The 22,656-nt window shown below is 40.9% G+C and overlaps 1 protein-coding gene across 9 annotated transcripts in view; it reads right to left on the bottom strand.

The window, feature by feature from the left end:
- COL12A1 (collagen type XII alpha 1 chain) overlaps positions 1 to 22,656 on the bottom strand; it is a 110,615-nt gene that overhangs the window by 34,695 nt on the left and 53,264 nt on the right. For all 9 annotated transcript variants that reach the window (XM_082218125.1, XM_082218124.1, XM_082218121.1 and 6 more), the window contains 19 exons: positions 22,357 to 22,486; positions 21,232 to 21,377; positions 20,816 to 20,945; positions 18,983 to 19,122; positions 17,824 to 17,953; positions 16,046 to 16,182; positions 14,052 to 14,184; positions 13,909 to 13,935; positions 12,874 to 13,016; positions 11,663 to 11,792; positions 9,057 to 9,196; positions 8,080 to 8,209; positions 7,212 to 7,354; positions 5,808 to 5,937; positions 5,438 to 5,580; positions 1,886 to 2,015; positions 1,375 to 1,494; positions 1,053 to 1,199; positions 435 to 551 (listed from right to left, as the gene is read on the bottom strand). In XM_082218125.1, coding sequence (XP_082074251.1) covers positions 435 to 551; positions 1,053 to 1,199; positions 1,375 to 1,494; positions 1,886 to 2,015; positions 5,438 to 5,580; positions 5,808 to 5,937; positions 7,212 to 7,354; positions 8,080 to 8,209; positions 9,057 to 9,196; positions 11,663 to 11,792; positions 12,874 to 13,016; positions 13,909 to 13,935; positions 14,052 to 14,184; positions 16,046 to 16,182; positions 17,824 to 17,953; positions 18,983 to 19,122; positions 20,816 to 20,945; positions 21,232 to 21,377; positions 22,357 to 22,486 — 2,446 coding nt within the window. The remainder of the gene's footprint in view (positions 1 to 434; positions 552 to 1,052; positions 1,200 to 1,374; positions 1,495 to 1,885; positions 2,016 to 5,437; positions 5,581 to 5,807; positions 5,938 to 7,211; positions 7,355 to 8,079; positions 8,210 to 9,056; positions 9,197 to 11,662; positions 11,793 to 12,873; positions 13,017 to 13,908; positions 13,936 to 14,051; positions 14,185 to 16,045; positions 16,183 to 17,823; positions 17,954 to 18,982; positions 19,123 to 20,815; positions 20,946 to 21,231; positions 21,378 to 22,356; positions 22,487 to 22,656) is intronic.

The following is a 22,656-nucleotide window of genomic DNA, read 5'->3' as shown; positions in this document are numbered from 1 at the left end:
GAGATATTATCCATACTACTCAGCTACTAAACTCTCGAGGAGCAAAAATTATTTAAATGAAGGACAACTATGGAATAGCCTGAGGCAGAATATGTTGAAAGGAGGGGAACAAGAGGAGCATAACACTTCCTATAAGCAATCAAACACTGGTACTGTTTTACGGAGAGCTACAGGTATTTGCCCCAAGTGTTCCTGCTGCCTCCAGCCTTTCAATGATCAAGATCTCTAATGAGATCATCTGCCATATCCCTGGTTGGGGACACAACCCATTTGTTAAAGTTATCCATCTTCAGAGGAACCCAGGAATGCAAGAAATGACAGTAGGGGTCTGTGAGAGGCACACTGATGGGAGATTCCTTGCTCTTCAAGGTTTAGGTGGAAATGTGTTACAGTCTTCACATTAGTTGCATGCAAAACCCAATATATATGTTTACCATCAGCTGGATTTAGCTTCAGTCTGTAAGAAGTAGCTGCCCGATGAGCTGTCCATTTGATGCAGAAAGTGTCCCATCCCACATTATAACTTGTTAGGTCAGTGACATTTAAATACACTGCAAAGCATGAAAGAAAAATTTCCATGAACTACAAGATGAAAGCTAAAAGCAAATTATGAAACTATGATGAATGTCTTTATTCTTAAAATATCACTTATTCTACCACAAGTAATAGGATATTGAACTCACACTGCAACTAATAGGTACTGTATGTATACTGAGGGGAGGCAAGAATCACATTTTCTCAGCAACAGCAAGTTGCAGTTTTAGTAACTGGGGTATGTGATTTTATGATAATGAAAAATGTATTTGCATCCCTAACATAAAGCACAAGATAGCAGAATGGTATTAGGTTCCTACACAGTAACCAAGAACTGCACATTTCCTGAACAATGCCATGTTTCTCTGAAAGCCCATCATAATCCTCTAACACTACCTGTCCCATGGGGTAGGCATGCTCTAACTAATGGAATCTCCCATCTGAGGTTATTTTTCTCCCAGAAAAGGCTCCTCTGTGTTAATATACAGTGAAACCAAAAGCATGAAAAGTAGTCTTACATGTAGTGCCTTGATCGACCAGAGGTGCACTGAGTCCAGAATCATACTGAGCATAAACATTTACATCATAGGAAGTACTAGGAGACAGGTTGTGCAATGTATATGAAGTCACATCTCCAACAAACACCTCCATGGGCTCATTGGTACCTTAAAAGAAAAAATGAATTTTCATTTGCCTTAATGAGAGCAGATCTCCAAGAGGCTCAGAGAGAAGACTCATTTTCACATTTATATCAGTCACATTCTCATAGTGTTTAAGTCTTGAAATGAACCAATATTAAATAATGTCAAGTGTACTTGAATATCTTAAGCTTATCCTTACCAACAGGTTTGTAGACAATTTTGTACCCAAGAACAGGAGATGGTGAAGGATCCCAGGCAACTCTGAACCGTGTGTACCATTCATCTGAAATGCGTATGTTCTGAGGTGAAAGCAACCCAACTGAAGAAGACAAAAATAGAGTATAAAGTTAGAATGCAGAATGGTAGCATAAAATGTTATTTCTATGCCTGTATGACATCTAGCAGAGGAATGGATTGGGCAGTGATAGTGATTAAATAACCCAAGGTGTTCACAGAGATCCAGGTTATGGTTGTAATTCTGCCATGTCTCTGTGTTGGGACATTCTATCTTTCCCTATGCAGACACACAGCATTTCATGTCGCATGTGCAAATATTTGAGGAACGCTGAGATAGGATCTCAAACGAAGGTCAATTTGGCAAATATCAACAATGGCAGCAACTCCTCTACCACTACTTCTGGGGGGCGGGACAGTTAAGGACCATTTGCACCTCAGTTGTTGCATATTATTTAACAGCACCTCAGATGTACCTGTTTTTCCATTTCCTGTCAACTGTCCACCATCTCCATCTTCATAAACTGCCACAACGGTAATTTTGTAGGGTGTATCTGACTGCAAAGGCTGTAGCAACACATTATTTCTTCTGCCAGGCACTGTTGTCTGGAACATAATGGGAATCGAGTAAATGCTGTAGAACTGTAAATTGCTCAAAGCTGTAGTAGTACAACTTGGAGTTCTACTCCACACTGAACAAGCAGCTATGCTTTTATTCATAGGTTCCATAAAGCCCATTAGCAAGGTTCCATTCACATAAAACACTCCTGCTGAGGGAAGGGGTACATGGCATTCTTTTATTCCCCATATCTCTTGAAGCTCCTTGTACAGTGCATATGGGGAGCTTCTGGAACAATTTGGAAGGTGGCACAGGGGAAAATGGAGAGCATCATTTCTGTCATCTCCAGCCTTCACTAGCAGAAGGATCTGATCCTACTATGAATGAAGGGCAGTTCTGGATCCAAACCAATGCATGGGAAGGGGGGATAGGAAATATTTTCACTGTAATATTTATATAGGGTGTGTGTGTGTGTGTGTGATTATTTTCATTTCTATTTCTTTTCTAAAGTAAAAAGAACACAAAAGGAAAAGGATGATGAGCACATGGATTTGTATAATAAAGATACATTTTTTAAATAATAATTTTAGCCCCATCAAAATTAGTCTGCCTAGGGTAATAGATAGGACATTAATTTATGATATTTATATTTTAAAATGCCATTGTAATGTGGATAAAGTGATGTTTGTTACCAATGGGAATTTTTTTAGAGCAGCATCTGGCAACACTCAAGCATATTGCCAAACATGTCTGGCACACGTCCAGGAAACCGAAGCCTTTCTTTCAAGGATAGCCCAACATCCATTTATATGAACAAACTGCATGTGGGGGAAGGTACTACTGTTGTACATGCACATTTAGAGAAAGAATGGCAAAACAGCAACTAGTAGAGAGTGGCGGCAGACCAGAACACCCTTTGGGATGGTGCAGTGAGCCTCCAATGTATGTAACAACTACAGTTTCTTTTGGCATGTGAAAATAACAGGACTGTGTAGAAAAATCAGTATACAGTCTGCAACCAGGGGCTGATGCAGGAAGAGAATGCAGAAGTACAGTAGAACCAACTAGTTCTGTCCTGTATACATGTGACTAAGCCCTACTTATTTCCATACTCAGATCACTTTTCTAGATCTGCACCTTTGTTAGAAAAACAGCAGATGTGGGAGGAAAATGCATGTTTTAAGGACTGGGGAGTTGTGACAGTAAACTATTCACCAGTTTGGAATGCAAAGTGGAAGGGGGGATTGAATTCACAATTCAATCATCCTTCATCCCTGTTCCTTCATCCCTCTCAACCAGATAATCACACTACCATGGCTGTACTGTACTGTCTTAACTGGCAGCAGGGAAGGGTAGCAGACAAGCAGTTGATGAGACTATCTGTGGACCAAGTCTAGTAACTGCATTTTGTAAATTGTTCCCTTCAAAATATATTTAAGACAATGGTTTGAAGAAGAAGTGACAACTCTTGTCCTTAGCTGTTTGTCTGAGTGGAAACAGAATGGCAGAGAATGTGAGGACCATATTTCTGCTTCTGGTGAGAAACTGGTGGTCTGGAATAACTCCATCCAATTCAGTAGAACAAGCATTACACAAGCATTTGATCTAAAATGTGTAAGACAGAGACAGCCCTGGAAGAAAGTAGGGCTGTATACATACTCCCATTAGTTCTGCATTCTCTGTACTCCCAATAGTAGTCTGGGAAGCATTGTACACGATAGCCAAAGTCCATATATATCCTAGATCTATCCTGTTGTTTCTTATGTAATACTGAGGTTTGATACACTCTGCTCCAAATCAGCTTTTATTGGAACTAAGAACAAGACCCAGCCTAGCTACATTTTAAGACAGTAATAAGTACATAGCCCAGATGAAAAAAGATGAGAATTGTGGAGGGTAAGGGGTGGGAACCATCATAAGTAATATTTAAATGTGATGGTTAAAATGTCCTCTGGATAGTTCATATTTATTTCTTCAATGTTTCTAGGAAGATTTGCCTATAATTCCCCTCCCCCAAGTGAATGAAATTCCAATGGTGAAATGGAGAGCACCATTTCTTTATTGCATGAGCACCATTTTCAGTACAATGTGCTTTCCGTATAATGCCGTTGTAGCAGAATATATTATCATTCAGAAGTAAGTAACCATCACGAACAATTAGGTGGTGTTTTTATGGGCTGAACTAAGTTTCCACAGAAGTCAGAAGTCATGCCATCAACCTCCCTATGGGGAAATAATTTGGCTGCGCTGTGCATCTCTAAGAAAATTCCGCAGGCATTCACCGAAGTTGTGCTGCCAAATAAGGAGAAGGAAGTTCACTTGCAAATTATAAAAATCTTGGCAGAACTCCAAAAAAAGGGAAAAAAGATCAAAGCTGCAGACTGCCAATACCGCTCATAATAGTCAGATACATGATGGTCATTAGACACAGATGACAATTAAGGTTGCTCTCTGTTGATCTCCCCAACTGCATAGAGCAGGCTCACAGAAATATATAGCTCCACAAAAGAGGAATGTGTACTGTAAGGCCAGTTAGAAATTGTCAAAGGGAACCAAGGTTGTACTTAAGATACAATCCAACACAGAGTTCAGCAAACTTAAGTCCATTAGTATCAATGATCTTAAACATGTCAAAAGACCTTGTGTATGCTTAAATCTGCACTGGATTGTACCAAAAAGCTCTGTACAGACAAATGTTGCTCAGAATAAAGTTTACCACTTGCTGCTAAGGAAGTACTAATTCCATTTCAGTAGTCTGGTATCTATGCAAAATACGGAAAGAAGAGGGAGGAGCTTTGCTACACCATAAGAAACCTGTGCATTTATTTTTCTAACTAATGAGGAAATGTTTAGATAGAGGAAAGAGTGTACTCTGTCCAAAGGAGGACACATTCTGGGAGAGGGGAATATTCTTGAAAGGGTGTGCCTTTACTGTGGGTGGGCAAGGACTACTGAGCTCAGGCCTGGTGCTCAAAACAAACTCAAAGGTTTGGAATTCTTGAATTCTTTTTCACATCGCTCTGGTGGGTGGATCTTATGGCTTCAGTAAAAAAACAAAAAACAAAGTAAATCCCCCCTAGTTTTGCTTTTGTAGCACCACTAAAGCATGCCAAATATCAGAGATATCCCTGGGGGGGAAATGAAATAATGAATGTGTACACTGAAGGGTAAAGGAAACACCTCCATAGATAACTATTGTCTGTACACAGACTATACACACTATGGTTTGGCTAATTGCACATGCTCATATTTTTGCAAACAGCAGACAAGTAATGTATTTTTCAATCCATCAATACCTATGGGACAGGAAAATGCAAGCTTACAAAGTAGAACAAAATGATTCAATAGGAATGTAAACATGCAGAATCCCTGATAAACTGACTTCCTCTGGAAGCTAAAGCCAAAAATACTTAAACTGAAGTAAATAAGCTGTGATATATTTCTAACATGCCTTCATGAGAACACTTACATATTCATCTATGGGATCTCCAACCGTGGGAGAATATATGATTCTGTATTGCTGCACAGGCCCATCAGCATGTTCCCATTGGACGGAAAGGCTGTTTGTAGTAGGATTAAAGACTCTTATGTTCCTGGGCCCACTGCGAGGCACTAAAAGAAAAAGAAGAGATAAATAAGCGCACAAAATGAAGTGGAATTTGGAAAACTGAAGTCTAGAAAGTAACCCTTTTTCACTGTATGAAGCCGTGCAATAGCTTATCTGCAAGTAAGACCTAATGCAGAAAAGTGACAACTGAACAATACCGGCAGAGCTTGGAGAGAATAATAATTCATAACATACAACTATATCCTAGCAATAAAACGTGTTTTCTGCTTACATGTCCTTCCCTGTCCAGGACTTGGATCTCCTTCTCCATCAGCATACAAAGCAACAACATTGACAGAATAGGGCATATCAGGAATCAGACGCTCTAGTAAAATATTGCGGGTGTTGCTTGGTACCACAACCTAAAAAGAAAGCAACACTGAAGTTTAAACTGCTGTTTTCTTTTAAATTTAAAAAATCTGAGCTTGATAGTTTGAGAAGAAAGCTTCTTGAGCTCTTCACAAACAATCTTGCTCTTAGACAACTTTCCTTACACTTGAATGCTTTTTTTTGATGTTGCTGTAATTTTTGAATGAACTAGAAGGGATATTTTTTTAAATGAAATCCGTCCCTTAATTTCTCAGACTAAATTAACCAGGGCCAGATTTGAAGTAGCGCCCTGGCAAAGTGCCCTCTGGCTGTCCTCTTCAGAAACCAGTGCCCACCCACCGGTGGATTTAATTTGCTGCCTGTTGACAGCAGCAACAAGCAGAGCTGTAATCTGCTTGCCACTTAATTTTCCACAGTACCATAGGCCACCACTATGTCGGGGACTTTGTGGCAGGTGCCAGTCTACACAGTAACCTGTTTTTACACACTATGGTTCCATCATGCAAAAGCATTTCTCGCCATCCTTTATGAGGCAGCTATAATGTATGAAGTTGCCCATTCATAAATCATAGAATCAAAGAGTTGAAGAGTTGGAAGTGACAATGAAAATCATCTAATCCAAGCCCCTACAATGCAAGAATCTTTTCCCCAACATGGGGCTTTAACCACAACCCTGATATTAAGAGTCTTATGCTCTATGGACTGAGCTATCCCAGCTGTCATCTATCCCTAACCTGATGACCTCCAGATGTTTTGGACTCCAACTCCCTTCAGCTCCAGAAACAACTGGAAGGCACCAGGTTGGCAAAAAGCAATACAACAGGGTATCTGCTGAATACTGAGAATCTGTAGCATTTTAAGAGGGAAAATGTATTCTTTAATCATAAATTCATATAAGAGAAAGTTACCCCCAATCATGCAGCAAGTTCAGTGCATGCTATAGTTTGGGGTGCAGCCAAGCAGTCATCTGAGAGAGTTATTAGGTGGCGAAATTGGTCTGCTTCCCAAAATAAGCTGACTAACTTTCTTCCCATATTTCAACAAAGTTTGAAAATGAAACTGGCAGTTAGAAATTTAATGTTTTATAACAAATGATCCTGACATTTACCTTCTCTGATTTTGGTCTACCGATGTTTACAGTTAAATTAAAATATGTGCAGCAAATATAGAATGACATTCAGAGAAGTAGGATGGAATAGGACACTTTATATAGATATTTATGTTTTCACCAGAAATAAATCACCGTAGTATGCCTTTATACCCAATAATTCATATATGGAAAGGCCCAGGAGGTTAAATTACTTACAGATTCTGATGGCCGTGTGCCAATCAATGGAGCATAGACAACTCTGTATTGCTGCACTGGTCCTGGTGCAGGTTCCCATTGGACATTAAGGCTGTTTGGTGTTGGGTTGTAAACTTGGATGCCTCTTGCTGTTCCTCTCATTACTGAATCAAAAATAATGTCAGATAGTTTTGGACTAAATAATAACTCCTTAGTTGCAGAGCCAGATAGCAGGAGAGAGTGGTTATAAAATGAATGGACTATTCTAAGAATGCTGTTGCCAAGGGGTGGGGAATCAGTGGACTTCAGATGTTGTTGGGATTCCAACTACTATCAGCTCAAACTAGCATGGCCAATGTTCAGGGATGATGGAATCTTGAGTCCAGCAACATCTGGAGGGCTAGAAGTTCTCCAACCCTGTATTTTCTCTTTAACACCACAGTTAATTGGAAATAAGTTCCATCAAATAAAATTGCATTTACTTCCAAGTAAACATGGATAGGGTTGGGATGTAAAATAGTGTAATCCTATAGATATTTAACCTGGCAGTACTTCCCACTGAACTACACAGAGACAAATAAGATTGCATTGAAAGCTCAAAACATGGTGGCAGAGACCTTATCGCTCAGAGGCATCTATATTCATGTTCTTATCCTACTCTGCATTAGAGAATTGGAAAATACCCTTTCACACATCCCTGTCCATAGAGGGAAGTGTGTGCAAAAGGGCCTCAAAGGGTTTTATCTTAACTATCTGTACAATAGTATAATATGGTGCGGTTAACTAAGTTAACTAAAATAAGTGGGTTTAAGTTGCTCAGCACTGAATTGTGGCTCAAAGTCCAATGCCTCAATATTTTATGAAGAAAAAACAACATAGTGTTACTTACAAGTTTTCCCATTGTCAGACGCTCGCCCTCCATCACCTTCTGGGTAAACAGGAATCACAGTTACTTTGTACTGTGTGTCAGGCTGGAGATTTCTTAGAACTGCATAATTTGTGTTGCCTGGAACAGTTGCCTGTTGGGTTACAAAAGGAAAAAAGGAAGAGGGAATGGTTTTATTGGGATATTTTCCACCATATAAGGACTGATCTTCATGTTCAAAGGACAACAAGATGAGCCAGCTTAGCCCAGCAGTTCCATCAACCAACGCATAGCTTGGATCGTGCAAATCAGCGGTTCCACCGGCCAACACATTGCTTGGATCCTGCAATCGACAACAGTGGTTTGAAACCCGTGGGTGCTGCCTGGTGGTGGTGGTTGTTGTTGTTGCTGCTGCTGCTGCTGCTGTTTAAGGACAACAAGACACCTTCCTAGAATTATGAAAGTTCAGCATGCAACAGCAGCAACTCGCCAGGTGAGGCGGAATTCGCTACCTGGCAGGTGGGTCACTGTTGCTTATTGGAAGGGAGAGGGGCATGGTATTGGGGAGTCTGGTGTGGTGCAAATGCTCCAGCAGAGCAAATCTAACCTTTCCCATCTCCTTGCTGATAAGCAAAAGAAATTTACCCACCAGGAGGCCAGGAGTAGTAGCTCTGCCCACTCCAGCAAGCTGTTTCCTGCATGCAGGGAAAGGGTTGCTGCATGTTCTAATCTGCCCAGCCAGATGTCAACAGTAAGGATTGTGCCCTAGCTTTCTCCCTGGTTTGCCATTGCTCTATGCTCATAGAGTAGGAGTCAAACATATGAACTCCTCACCTGTACACTTAAGTAATACAGTCCCAAGAGGGTTGTACCATACACAATTTTCTGAATGGAAAATTCAGCTCTAAGTTGTGCCCCTGCCTAATTCTGAAACCACCTCTAGCAAAAAACAGTTGCAAGTACAGGGCAAGTATGAAGTATACAAAAGTAAAAAGGAATACCAGTTCATCTGCACCTCCCGCCACTGGTGCATAAAGCAACTTGTACTGACGAGGGTTCCCTTCAGCATGATCCCATCGAACATTCAATGTGCTGGTAGTTGGATCATAGACTCTGAGGTTCTTCACAGTGTTGAGAGGTTCTGAGATAAACAGAATGCATTTTCAGACTCAGAGGATCTTACTATTGTGCATCATGTTGCATCATGTGAGTGGCTGTGCCTAGCCTTGGTCAGTGACAAGTAACACTTTGCCCCAAAACACTTGCAAGATGAATCTAGTCTGCCATACTTGAGCACAAAGGGAGTTTAAAAATAGGAGATGCAGTTCCTTGCAAGGAGGCTTAGGAAGGAAAGAACAGCTATTCATCCTTCCAACCCAACAGTTAGCCTGGCATGCTGCTCATGGCATGACTGAGTTGCCACTTGTCTTGTGTCTTCACACTCAACGGATGGGGCAAATGTGAATTGTAGACTTGGAAGGAACCCTGAGGATCATCTACTCTAACTGTCCCATATGGGAATCGAACCTGTGACCTTGGCGTTATCAGCACCACGCTCTAACCAACTGAGATATCCAGTTGTAAAATACTGATGTAGCTCCATAATGCAGATATGGGGATAGAGAGGGAAGGATTTGTCAGTTTCAGTTCTCTGTTTCTCACTTTTCCCAACTTAAATTCCACATTTTGCAGAAATTTGTGTTCATTTGTTTGTTAAAAAAAAACCACCCTCATGAAATTCATCAATGTTTTAGTTAAAAATTCTCTTTATAAATACATTTCATATGCATTTTGATTAATGTACACATTTTTGCAAACAATTATCCCTACTGCATTTTTGTAAGTTTTTTTCACTAATGCATTTATTTTTATTCACACTTTCCACAATATATGCATTTTGGTAAAACAAAAACATTGGTCAGAGAACTGCAATGCAAAATTTGGATATATGTGAATTTCAAAGGATGGCTGTTCTCATATTGTTTTGGAAAGGGCCAGTTTGATAGTTTAGCCTTTAAATGACAACTGATTTAAATTTCTCCCCCATCCATAGATGGGGGATTTATTTTCAGGGCCAAGTGCCACTTTCCCTTGTGGGGAACTTTCCAGTAACAGGCAGGGCTAGAGGCAAAAGTGCAGAAGCAATGGATTTGTGTCTAGTGAGCTACATTCCAGCCATGCAAAAATCAGAGGCTTCAATACACTAGACACACAAATCTCTATCCCTCCGTTCAGGCAAACGAGAGGAATTAGCACAGGCAAGGACATTTAAGGAAAGCATATAGCAGAGCCAGTAAGGTACATGGCTTGGGGAATGGCCTAGGGAGAGCCTGAAGGGCTAGATAGAATGCCTGGGGGCCACATTTGTCCCCAAGGCCTGTGGTCATAGTGAAAAGACAGGATTAAAATATGACTAATAAATATTCTTCCCCACTCTCAACAATACAGTGTCCCTTATGACACATAACCCTTGAACTATTCCTACCATTTTGCCTTCCACTCTTTGGACTAGTGTACTTATCTACTTGTCTTCCACTGTTAAGAAAAAAAGTTATTTCTATTCTAGATAACTACGAAGTATAATTTGTCTTAATAAAATTCATCTCTCTTGTTCTAGCCAACCATGTCAACCATGTCAGAACATTCAGAATGTTCCTCTTTCGCATAAAACTAAAGTTTGAAAATTTCAAAAGATAATTGTGGCAAATTAATCAAGAGCACGGTTTTTGGAGAACATGTACACATACTGGCTGCAGTTTTTAAAAAAAATCCGGGGTTTATTATCCTTGAGTGAAATCCATTGAGTAGTAATGATAAGGATCCAAAAGAATGTTGACACCAAGGGTCTTTCCAGAATGTGGAATAAAAGGAGCACATGTCTTTGAAAGAACTAAATTTAAATAGAGGGGAAAGAAGAAAATGTGACATATTCATATAAAAGGGCCAGGCACTACAGCAGTGGGAGCAGGTAGCCTAGCTGGTAGATATTTGTTGCTTCTTTTTGTTGGATTTAACAGGCTCCATGTGTGCTCCCAGTTTGAGTGATATAGCTGACAGACATTCATCCTTAAGCTAAATGTATTACTTACTTAAACAAAAATAGCAGAGTATTGGGATGTGAACTCTGCCACCTATTACCAGTGACAACAAGGTCACTGACTAACAGGTTTCCCTGAAAATTGTGTAAATGCATTCAGCAGTCCAAACCTGGAAAAATAAGTCTGGAAGGTTGCACCACAGATGAGTAAGAATTGTGTGATGATTGTGCAATAAAAAAAAATTATCCAGAAAGTCTCCCTCTCACTCTCTTTTATACACAAACAAAAAGAAAAGCTGCCAAACCTCCAAGATAAAGATTACAGATATTTTCAATATGAAATTATATATAATTATCAATATAAAATCAGACGTGAAAAAAGAAGAAGGTATTTTCACTTTCAGAGCAAGTTTTGGTATTTCTCAAAAAAAGGGGGTGTTTCACACAAAGAAATGAATATCTATGGGGACTTCAACAAAGGAAAAGCCAAGCCTGCCAACTTTATAAGTGATTTAGCATTACTCTTGCATAATTCTTCACAAATGAGAAAACCAAAGTTGTTTTACTTACTGGTTTTGCCACTGCCTGTCATTCGTCCCCCTTCACCTTCTGCATATATGGATGAAACCGTAACACTATAACGTGTCTCAGGTTGCAGCTTCTGTAGTACAACACTGTTCTGCCTCCCTCCTACTGTGGTCTAAAAAACAATGGAATGAAATGTAAATTGAAGAAGCAGGCAGCTAAATTCCAAAGATGCTGAAAGGATACAGTTTGTATATACTACAAGTATACAAGTTTCTGTTTTCCAGACAATACTGTCTGCCTAAGTCAATATACATTGTTTGACTTTTTCCTTCAGTGGATTAAAGAAAAAATACCAGAACTGCATTAGTCATTTGTTAAACCCATGTGAATAAAATATTAAATGTTGAATGATCTGAGCTCTTTATGGATCATCTTTCTTATTTCTACATATTAGTTAGTGAGTACAGATCTCCAGGTCCTCAATCTACAGCTAAAGGGCATATAAGGCCAATTCTGCTACCCAAAGAAAATTAAGCTTTATGTTTATTGGAACAGCAAAACATGATGATTCCCACATTGTCTCATGATCTAAATGCTTTGCCTATGGGCTCCAAAGAAATATCTTTGGCTTCTGTTGTGGCCAGTTGAACAGATATTGTCAGCATTTACAAAGACCAGACGCAACAAAGTTCCTACATAAAAAGCATTTCCATAAAGAGAAAAGCATGTACAAGTAATAAATGAACAAGTAATATAAACACACTAGGAAGATGTGAATACATACAGCAAAATAAGAATACAAGAGTCCTGTTGGAGCAGAACAAATGCCTCTCTAGTCAGCATTCTGCTCCCACAGTGACCAACCATATTGCATACAACTGTGACACATGACAATTTAAAATAATCTGCATGCTTTTTCACCATGGTATGTCAGAAATCTGCAGTGTTTGAAAGAGCCTTTGGACAGAACACCCCAGTAAAAAGCAATCCCTGGCAACTGTTTGTTCTGCAGGCTCTGAGAAACTGATATTTGCCAGATTACATCTGAAAGACCACCATGAGTCATCTTGTGGGTTCTACTTATACAGGAAACAAATCCACTTTCTTTGATTTTGTAATATAAATACTTTTCTGCAGAACTGTAGAACATGAAAACAAAACAATCTGACAAGCTCATGTTTTCAAAAGCAGATATTTGTTCAGGAGCACAATGCTGCTTTCCCCCATTAGAGAATAGTTTCAGAGTTGGTTACCGATTGTTCAGCACCATCGCCAGTTGTAGGTCGATAGGTGATCCTGTACCGCTGCACTCGTCCAATGGCAGGATCCCATTTGACAGTCAGGCTATTGGACGTTGCATTGTATACCTGAAGGTTTCTTGGGGGACCTGTTGGAGCTGAAATGAATTTATTAAAGGGTTGTTTAGCAAAGAGATATAATAAACAACATATATTGAGTCATTCTACATGACATTACTGAAAATCAGCAGCAGCAGCAGCACCTTGGAATAACAATACACATATAGGGGCCTGCTGAGAACAACAAAATCCACCCAACTGCAGAATTTGGGCAAGATTATATCAGAATGACTTATATAAGAAGGGGCAAAGGAGAACTGAATGGAAATGTTGCGTGGAGCTAAACATGATTAATGGGGAGTAGAACATCACCAAATATACAAAAGTTGCTATTAATTCACCAAATTGTCACTTTTTTTTAAAGCCACCCTATCTTTTGTATGGATGGAAAGTACTTCAGTGGACATAGGGTAATGGCTTTTTTCTTCTGTCTGCATCACCTCAAACCACACACCCTCTGAAAAGCCTGCTGAAAATCAGGCAAACCTCCAGAGCAACACCCCACAACGCATGAGAGAAACTCAAGAAGGGACAAAGCCTGTGTACACACAGGAGTACTTTCAGCGGTAGAGATTAAGGCAGTGGTATCTTCCCAGTAGTGATGGTGAACTCGGGGCAGGGGTGAGGGAACAAAGTGGCAGTGATGAATTGAGGGAACTCTAGGATGGCAGAAGCTCTATAGGTGTATGCACTGCCACCAACCCAGAGGTCACTTGACCTCATCTCCACCTCACCCTGACTAGCTAAGTGCTGCCACTGCCAGAATGACACCATTGACTCTGCCTCTCTCCCCTTTTATGAGTCACCACTAAGTATGCTGTATAGAAACATTGGCTTCTCTGCATCCTGGCTTGGTTTGGACTAGATCTGTCTTTTGGTATCTGTATAATCCTCATATATAAAATGTTATTAATGAATTCAGGCTCTTACCTGCTGTTGTCAGAGGCACCTCGGGCACTATAGGAGGGGGAGAAACACAAACAGAGCAAGTTTGCATTAAAAACATGTCTTTCATTTGAATACTATTGTTACAAATTGTAATCCATGTATGAATGCATTTCAGAATTTCTTACATGTGGTCTCACTGCCAATCAGTTCATCACTCTCTGATTCATCGGGATAAATTGCAGTAACTCCAATCTCATAGAGTGTGTCTGGGTTCAAATTTTCAAAAACTAGAGTATTTTCATCACCATTAAGAATTGTCTTTGGAAGTGACAGGGGATGGGGGGAAAGAAAGAAAGTTACTCACTCATTGAGGCAATATATTTAACAATTAACATTTTTCATGGACTAGAACAGATCTTTAAATACAGAAATCCATCTACAGTTCTTTAAATACAGAAATCCATCTACAGTTCTTTAAATACAGAAATCCATCTACAGACAATTGATCAACAGTGATTTATACACTGTGCGCTACAGGAAGAGGTTGTTATGTCCTTGAAAAATTAAGCCAACATGTTGGATAAATCTACAACCCTATGTCTTTCAGAGCAAGGAGACCATCATCCTATGAAGTATTAGTCTCCCCCACCTCTGCCATTGGCCACTTTATGACAGAAAGCTTTTCATAAACTACACTGAAGGAAATTAGGATGTGTATGAACATACCCAAGCTTCTGCTTCCAGTTTATTCATAAAGAAACCACAAGCTCTGATTCACACATAACACTAGGCCAGCCACTCTGTCATTTGTTTCCCCATTATCGAAAGACAGTGAGTAATTTGGGGAGTGTTTGAGCTGCATGCACCAGCACATAGCTTGTCCACAGGCTAATTATCCAACCATGATTTTATGGTCAGCTTTATGTGATAATGAACCATTTTATATGGGCAGTGGCAACTGTGGGATAAACTAGCTTCATATAGCCATCATGCTTAACACTAAGTAATGCATGAAGGATTAAGAAGAGTAAGCTGTTCTGCCAGGCTTAGCTAAGTCACACCTCTTCACCCTTGAAGGAAAGGTTACCAAACTCTTTGTTCTTTTCTTCTTCCACCAAGTGAACTCTACTAAGGATGTTGAAGCTAGATGCTCCAAGCTTAGACCACATGGCTTTAGCAAGCCATCTTTGTGTTTCTATACAAATAATTTATAAACATTTTACTACTTTTTCAAACTAAGTTGTATTGCCTGTCTCTTCTTGCTATTGCATGAAAAAGCACATGAATCTGACCTTTGAAGAGTTCTTAAGTAAACCATTTTGACTTACCAAACATGTGGTCTCTTTCTATAGTAAAGGAAATGGGTAACTTTGGAAGCCATTTAGAAGGGGATATTTTAAAGATCTAACCGCCTATACTTCCATGCTTTACTTTGCTGCATGTTCTGCGATTTTAAATCTCTGCTGGGGATCATTCACTTTACCTCCCTCCAAGTGAGTTCCTTGGAGAGCATGAGGGAAGAGGGAAGATCAGCACACAGCAGCAACTCAGGCAGAGGGTGGTTAAGTGAGCAGTGCAACCCAACCATAAAAAAGGAAAAGGGACCCCTGACCGTTAGGTCCAGTCACAGACGACTCTGGGGTTGCAGCGCTCATCTCGCTTTACGGGCCGAGGGAGCCGGCGTACAGCTTCTGGGTCATGTGGCCAGCATGACTAAGCTGCTTCTGGCGAACCAGAGCAGCACACAGAAACGCCGTTTACCTTCCCGCTGGAGCGGTACCTATTTATCTACCTGCACTTTGACATGCTTTCAAACTGCTAGGTTGGTAGGAGCAGGGACCGAGCAACGGGAGCTCACCCCGTCGCAGGGATTCATACCACCAACCTTCTGATCAGCAAGCCCTAGGCTCTGTGGTTTATACCACAGTGCCACCACACTATGGGGTGCCAGGAGGAAATATTAACTGAGCTAATCTATAGTTCCAAGGGGGAGAACACATACAGTCACTTTTGTATTCAAAAGGATTCAATGTGTCTCCAGACTTAATGAAGAAACTGGTTCCCTAGGTATCAAAAATTTAGAAAACACAGTGGCCAGTTTAACATTTCCAGCAAACAGCATTAAACACACAAAAAGGGTTTAAAGTGATTGATTTGGGGGTTATTGAAAAATTCTTACCTGTAGCTTCTCTTCACCAGGTGGTCCCCATTCTACTCTGTAGAGAGCTACATCAGGTGCTCCATGGTCCCAAGTACCTCTGAAACTTGTCTTGGTTACTTGATCAGTTCTTAGATTTTGTGGTGCTGGTACTGGTACTGTCAGGAAGGAAAAAGGAAGTGAGAAATTGTCTCACAAGAGGAAAAACCCTACAAACTAAACATTTCTAGAAATGCAAGGTTATGTGCAGAGACTAATCCACCACATAAGACGTTTGGAGTTTGGACACAAACCACATGGGGAATGTACAGAACAGTTTACATGCCATATACTCATAGGGTGAAATCCTTAAACAGCACAGATTATTTTACTACAGTAGGATTGTCAGGCTGTCTTTTGGCTCCACAGTCTCCACATTGCAGAATGCCACTGCATCTGCCATGCCCAGAATCAGAATATGGCAAGACCGGATATCTGCCTGGGGCCTATGGGTAGTTGAGGAGCTCAACAAGCCCATTTTAACTCAAACAACAATACTGTACATGGAAACAGGAGTTTTAAAACCTCTTCTTTATCCTCCATAGTGCACTTCTCTATCTGTTCAACATCCTTCCCCCACCCCCACCCACCCAATGTTTGTGCCAGTGATGAAGTCTCTATTCACATCTTAAGTGCTTCTAGTCAGGGGTGGTCACAGAAATGCCATCATAGTGATTTTTATCTATAAAGGTTGTGTGTGGATATAAGCTGTTTCAACAACATGCTTCCTTTATAAACTTAGTGGTGCTCTGCAGAACAATCCTACCCCAGTGAACTCTGTTAAGGTGGGTGTGCAGGGGCATGGTGTACATGGACTGACAGTGTCCACAGTGTTCTGGCTGGGATATGGCCAGTTCTATGTTGTCCCCTTTGGCCCTTTTCTCTGCCTTTATGAAACCTCTTCAGGTTTCTGGTCCTCGTCTATGTTATGGTCATTATTTGTGTTGATGCTTTTCCCATACGGCACATCCAACTTCGTGTTTTCTTTCCCTGTGTTCCTCATGAGTCCTAAATACCAGACCACCAAGTGATCTGGGGTGCAAAATTTCATGCCAGGTGTGCCCTACAAAGTGTCCTCCCACTGTTATGTGAGTCTGCCATGCCTGAGGGCAAATGAAAAAGCTGATCCTTTGCAGCTTTCTCCTTGAGAACCAAAGGCACTATTCACAACAATATACCTGAGGAAAGCTGTACCAAAGACACTGTTTAATCACCACAGTGGGCGTTATGCCAATCCTGATGCTGTGCCAGAGAGCTAATTAATCACTTCTACAATGCAATTTCTGGCAGCATGCCTGATAGGAGCTATTGCCAGGGATACTGTCTGGATTTGAATCCATGATCTCATTGGTGAATACAGTTCCTATGTTAATGGCAGCATGCTTGTTGCTGCCCAATTTGTGATTGCTACATATACTGTAGAGGTAGGAGCTGCTGCTTCATCTTTTCATGTTTTCCTTCTGGCACCTCCCACCTAGGATGATGATTAGGAGAACAACCTAAGTCTCCTCCTCTAGAGTCATTCTGGTCTAGGCCATTACTCTTTACAAAACTCAACATTTTAAACCCTACATTTCTTTAAGAAACTGACACAGCTACGGGCAATCTTTTGTACTCCAGATGTTGCCGAACTACTATTCCAATCATCCTTGGCCATGCTTGCTGGGACTGGTGGGAGTTCTAGTTCAGTGACATTTGGTGGGCCAAAGGTTCTCCACATCTGATCTAAGAAAACCTATTAAGCAATAGAGTTGACTTACAAGTGGTGCCTTCTGCAGCTACTGGCATAGACGGTCCTTCGTCATATACTGCAACAAGCTCAACATTATAGAGTGTTTTTGAAAAAAGATCAGGGAGAACTGTGCTGGTCTGAGAGGGATCCAATTCCAACTAGACATAAACAAGAGAGATTTATTAAATGCTGCTTTCCTCCTTACAACATCACTTTCATACTTTTGTTTTCCATGTTGTAGACAGTTTAGGACTATCTTCACAAAGCTATTCCTGGTGGATAGATATCACTGAAGACTTGTGGTGAACTTTGTACTAATCTGTTTATTTACAAATGAACGGCATCAAAGTGTGTTAACCTGAATATATTTTCTTTGATCCTTCTCCGTGTTCTAGGGCCATCGTCCCCAATGGCTGAAGCTAACAGGAGTTATGGTCCAAAAACATATGGAGGGACCAAGCTGGGGAAGGCTGCTATAAGGAAAAAGCCCTGAACTTTTCCTAGCCTTCAATTTAATGAGTGCTCGTGATGGTGCTTTTTGCCAAGCTGCTTCACCAGTCCTGCTGTGGTACAATATTCACAGCTGTTCAGCCCTGTACAGTGGCATCTCAGGTTACATACTTAATTTGTCCAGAGATCTGTTCTTAACCTGAAACTGTTCTTAACCTGAAGCAACACTTTAGGTAATGGGGCCTCCCACTGCTGCTGAACTGCCCTCGCATGATTTCTGTTCTCATCCTGAAGCAAAGTTCTTAACCCGAGGTACTATTTCTGGGTTAGCGGAGTCTGTAACCTGAAGTGTATGTAACCCAAGGTACCACTGTATCCTCATACTGGCTTGCTTCACATAGCTTTTTTCTATATTCCTTGGCCACTTTTTATTTTTTTAAAAATTATTCCTTTTTGCAAGCAAAGTACACATGCTAGCCATTGTCACTCTTCTACCACTTGTATTTATAACATAAGAATCCTGTGGCTTAGCAATGCTAACTTCTAAGAGAAGAACAATCCATATATGTTGGTTCAGTACCACTGAAACCAAAGAATCTAAATTTGTTTAAGAGGAGAAATAATTTTACATATCAGGAACTCAGGCATCTGATTGCTCCTTAATAACACTGCTGCAGGTAGTCATGCTGTAATACTCCACTTAAGCTATCTTCACATATTAGCTAAAATTCACCTACCTCTTTCACGTCATCTTCCCCAGCTGCTTTGTATCTCAATATGTATTTCCGAACTTTCCCTGGAGCACGTTCCCAAATGACTCGCATGCTGCTGTGAGTAATATCTCTTATCATTAGGCTTTTTGCTCCACTTAAAGGTACTGTGGAATAATCAGACATATTGGCAAGAATATTAAATGCCATCCCCCAAACAGGTTTATATTTTAGCAAATAATTATCTTTAAATCTCCTAGTCCATGTAACTTTTACATTCATATTAAAAAATTAACTGAAGTGAGAATGCCACCTTTCAAACAGATTTTACAAGGTACTGAAATAATATGTAAACCAGAAAAACATGCTTATGGGAGGTACTGTATTTTTCGCTCTATAAGACACACCAGACCATAAGACGCACCTCATTTTTGGAGGAGAAAAACAAGAAAAAAATATTCTGAATCTCAGAAGCCAGAACAACAAGAGGGATCGCTGCACAGCGAAAGCAGCGATCCCTCTTGCTGTTCTGGCTTCTGGGATAGCTGTGCAGCCTGCATTCACTCCATAAGACGCACACACATTTCCCCTTACTTTTTAGGTGGGAAAAAGTGAGTCTTATAGAGCAAAAAATACGGTAAATAGCTGCAAGTATATATACAATAAGAAATGGTTATTCTAATAAAAACCTTCAATTCTTCAGATGGGGAAAAAGCTATCATCTATTCCTAATACGCCTTGTGCCTGTGCTATATGAACAGCCATATCTAAAGGCTTCCCATTGAGAATAACATGGGAACATCTTTCAGAACATCTTTGGAGAGTGATTGTCTTTTTGCAGCCAAGTTTCAAGCGCTGTATGGGTACAGTAGCACTATCACATTTTAAGTATTAGTGGATGGGTTTAGTGACAATAATCCAAGCCCGTAGAATGTGTCTAAGTAACTGAGTAATGGTATAACTATGCAGTGGTGGAGCTTCATGCTCCGGCACCGGGGGGCGGGGAGCAGGAGGGGTGGGGCTGGCATGCATCCTGGGGGCGTGACAAGCATCCTGGGGGCATGGCATGTCGCCTGTGGGGGCGTGGCGCCCAGTGCAGGCGGGGGAGCAGCAGCAATGGCACCCCAATGGGATCGCACTGCCGGGGCAATGCGCTCCCCCCCCCCCCGCACTCCTGTTCCTTCGCCAGTGTGACTATGTACAGGCAACACCTCACTTACCCAGGGGTAATGTTCTGGCCCTCCACATCCATAAGTGAAATGTGCATAAGTGGGGAGAACCCTGTAGAGTCCTCATGGCTCATGAGGAGACCCTCCCCAGAGCCCAACAATGACATCCTCTTTGGGCTCTGTTGGGAGTCTCCTCATGAGTCAGAGGAACAGCAGGCTTTGTTGAGAGTGCTGACCCTTCCCGCCTAACTGAGGTGTGACAAAGCAGCTCTTTCCTGCGTGTCAGCTTTTAGGTGGGGAGCCTCAGCAAAGCCCTGCTGCACCCTCCAGCTCATGAGTAGACCCTCCCCAGAGCCCAGAGGGCATCCTCGTTGGGCTCCAGGGAGGGCCCCTCATGAGCTGGAGGGGACTGCTGAGCCTCCCCTCCTAATGGCTAGTACACAGAAAAGTGGCTGTTGCTGTTCCTGCTGCGCTACCCCACAAGCCAGCTATTAGGCAGGGACACTCAGCAGCCTCAACAAAGTCACACAGCACATCCAGTTCATGAGAGCTGTGCATGTGCACAGTTGTGCGCAAGTGGCAAGTGAAACGTTGCCTGTACACAAATCACAGTATACCCTTAATATACTGAGGCATGGCATTGCCAAACCAAGAGGGGGTAAATATAAGACAAGCAAGATATTATTCCTACAGGTGACTTCCTGCGTGGTGAGTGGATCACTGATGAGGTCACCAAAAGCTGAATGAATTGTTAAAGTGTATTCAGTGTTAGGAATCAGGTCAAGCAGCTGTACATCATTCACTGATGCTCCAACACGCATCTGGAAAAAGAGAAAAAGAAACAAGGAAGTTTAGAAGAAGCCACTAGAAAGAAAAACAAAATGCTTGGGCCTTTACATTGTTTTTTTAAAAAAATTCAGTTTCCATGTTTAATAATGTATTTACAACTTCCTGACTCATACATTATTGTGTATATAACTTTCCAATCAAGCTGTTTTATTTTATAATCTATACACTCACAAAATAAATGTCTCACTGCTTTGGCATATGGAAGCAAATTCAGGTTCTCACTGTCTGTCTGCCTCTCTTTCTTAAATTTGTTGTTACCTGTTTCTCTGTTGCTGGTATTGTGGCATTGACAGGTTCATACAGCAGCACATAGCCAGTAGCTCCACTGACAGGTTCCCATCGCACGCGCATTGTTGTTGAGGTGATGTCATACGCATTCAAGTTTCTGACTGAAGGGATTGGCACTGCAGAACCATAAATGTAATTCAGTTATTTGTGTCCATAAACATATTTTACGTCTTCATTTTTGAAAACATGTTTGAACTTTCAGCTTTCAGATGGGGAGTAGCTTTTAGTTATTGTATTTTTTTTTGCAGTAAACCAGGCCCGCACAACTTATAACCAACTAGTTTGAACACAGTCCACCAGCTGTACATACTGACTCAAAAGGGCTTAAGAAACCTCCTGTTTTTGCAGTCTCCCAGGGTTTGTAAGAACAGGGGAGATGTTAGGTACTTGGCAGGTTCTGATGCATAGCTAATAGTCTGAAGTTAGTTTAGTGGGTCACAAACTGTACATGACTTTCGGTGAACAGTGTTTTAATCCTATGAGAGCATAATACACATAACTGTCTGGGATAGTTTCTCTCATCTGTTCTGGACTTAATCTACACAGCCACAATCCCAAATTGCTAAATCTGAAATGTATACTGACAAAGCTGAATCACACTCTCAGGGTCACCCAGCTTGATTGGCACTCATCCTTTTCATAACTCTACCCTCTGGACTGAAGAACCAAAAGTCTCCTGTCATATTGCTTATAATATCATAGAATATTAAATACCCAATGTTCTCTTTCTCATCGTAGGCTCCTTCAATATACGTTTAAAGTAGTGTCATACCACTTTAATCAGTCATGGTCCCCCCCCCAAAGAATCCTGGGGACAGTACTTTGTTAAGGGTGCTGAGACTTGTTAGGAGACCCCCTATTCCCCTCACAGAGCTACAGTTCCCAGAGTGAATCATTTTGTTGTTCAGTAAGGTAATGTCTATCTACAAGGAGGTTGCAATTTTTAAAAATATCCATAGAGGTTTTTTATATGCTTGGAGTTCTCATCTCCACTCCATATTCCCACAAACATTCTATGCAGAACTTTGTTGTAAAAACAGTTTGGAAGTTTTATGAATTATCACATATCTTAATTGAATTTGAATTGACACTTACAAGTCGTATCAACGCCCTCTAGAGGTACGCTACTGGTACCTTCTACCACAGAATATACATTCACAATATACTTTGTTTCGGGCTTGAGGCCAGTCAGAACTGTAGTCGTCTCTGAACGACTTACAAAGACCTGCATGAAAACAAGAAACGGGAGACATAATTGTGCATAAATCTATCTACTGCTATTTTTATCTCTGCTCTTGGCCCTGATAGAACAAAAGCAACTTCTAGTAAAGACACTCACACAGGACATTCACTGCCTTCACTAGTTCCAATTTAAAAGAGGTAGAGCTGGGTATC

The sequence above is a fragment of the Podarcis vaucheri genome (assembly GCF_965113315.1).
Source record: "Podarcis vaucheri genome assembly, chromosome: 3".
NCBI classification, from domain to species: Eukaryota; Metazoa; Chordata; class Lepidosauria; order Squamata; family Lacertidae; genus Podarcis; species Podarcis vaucheri.
Note: the sequence above shows the minus strand (reverse complement) of the source record. Positions and strands in the feature narration are given on the sequence as shown.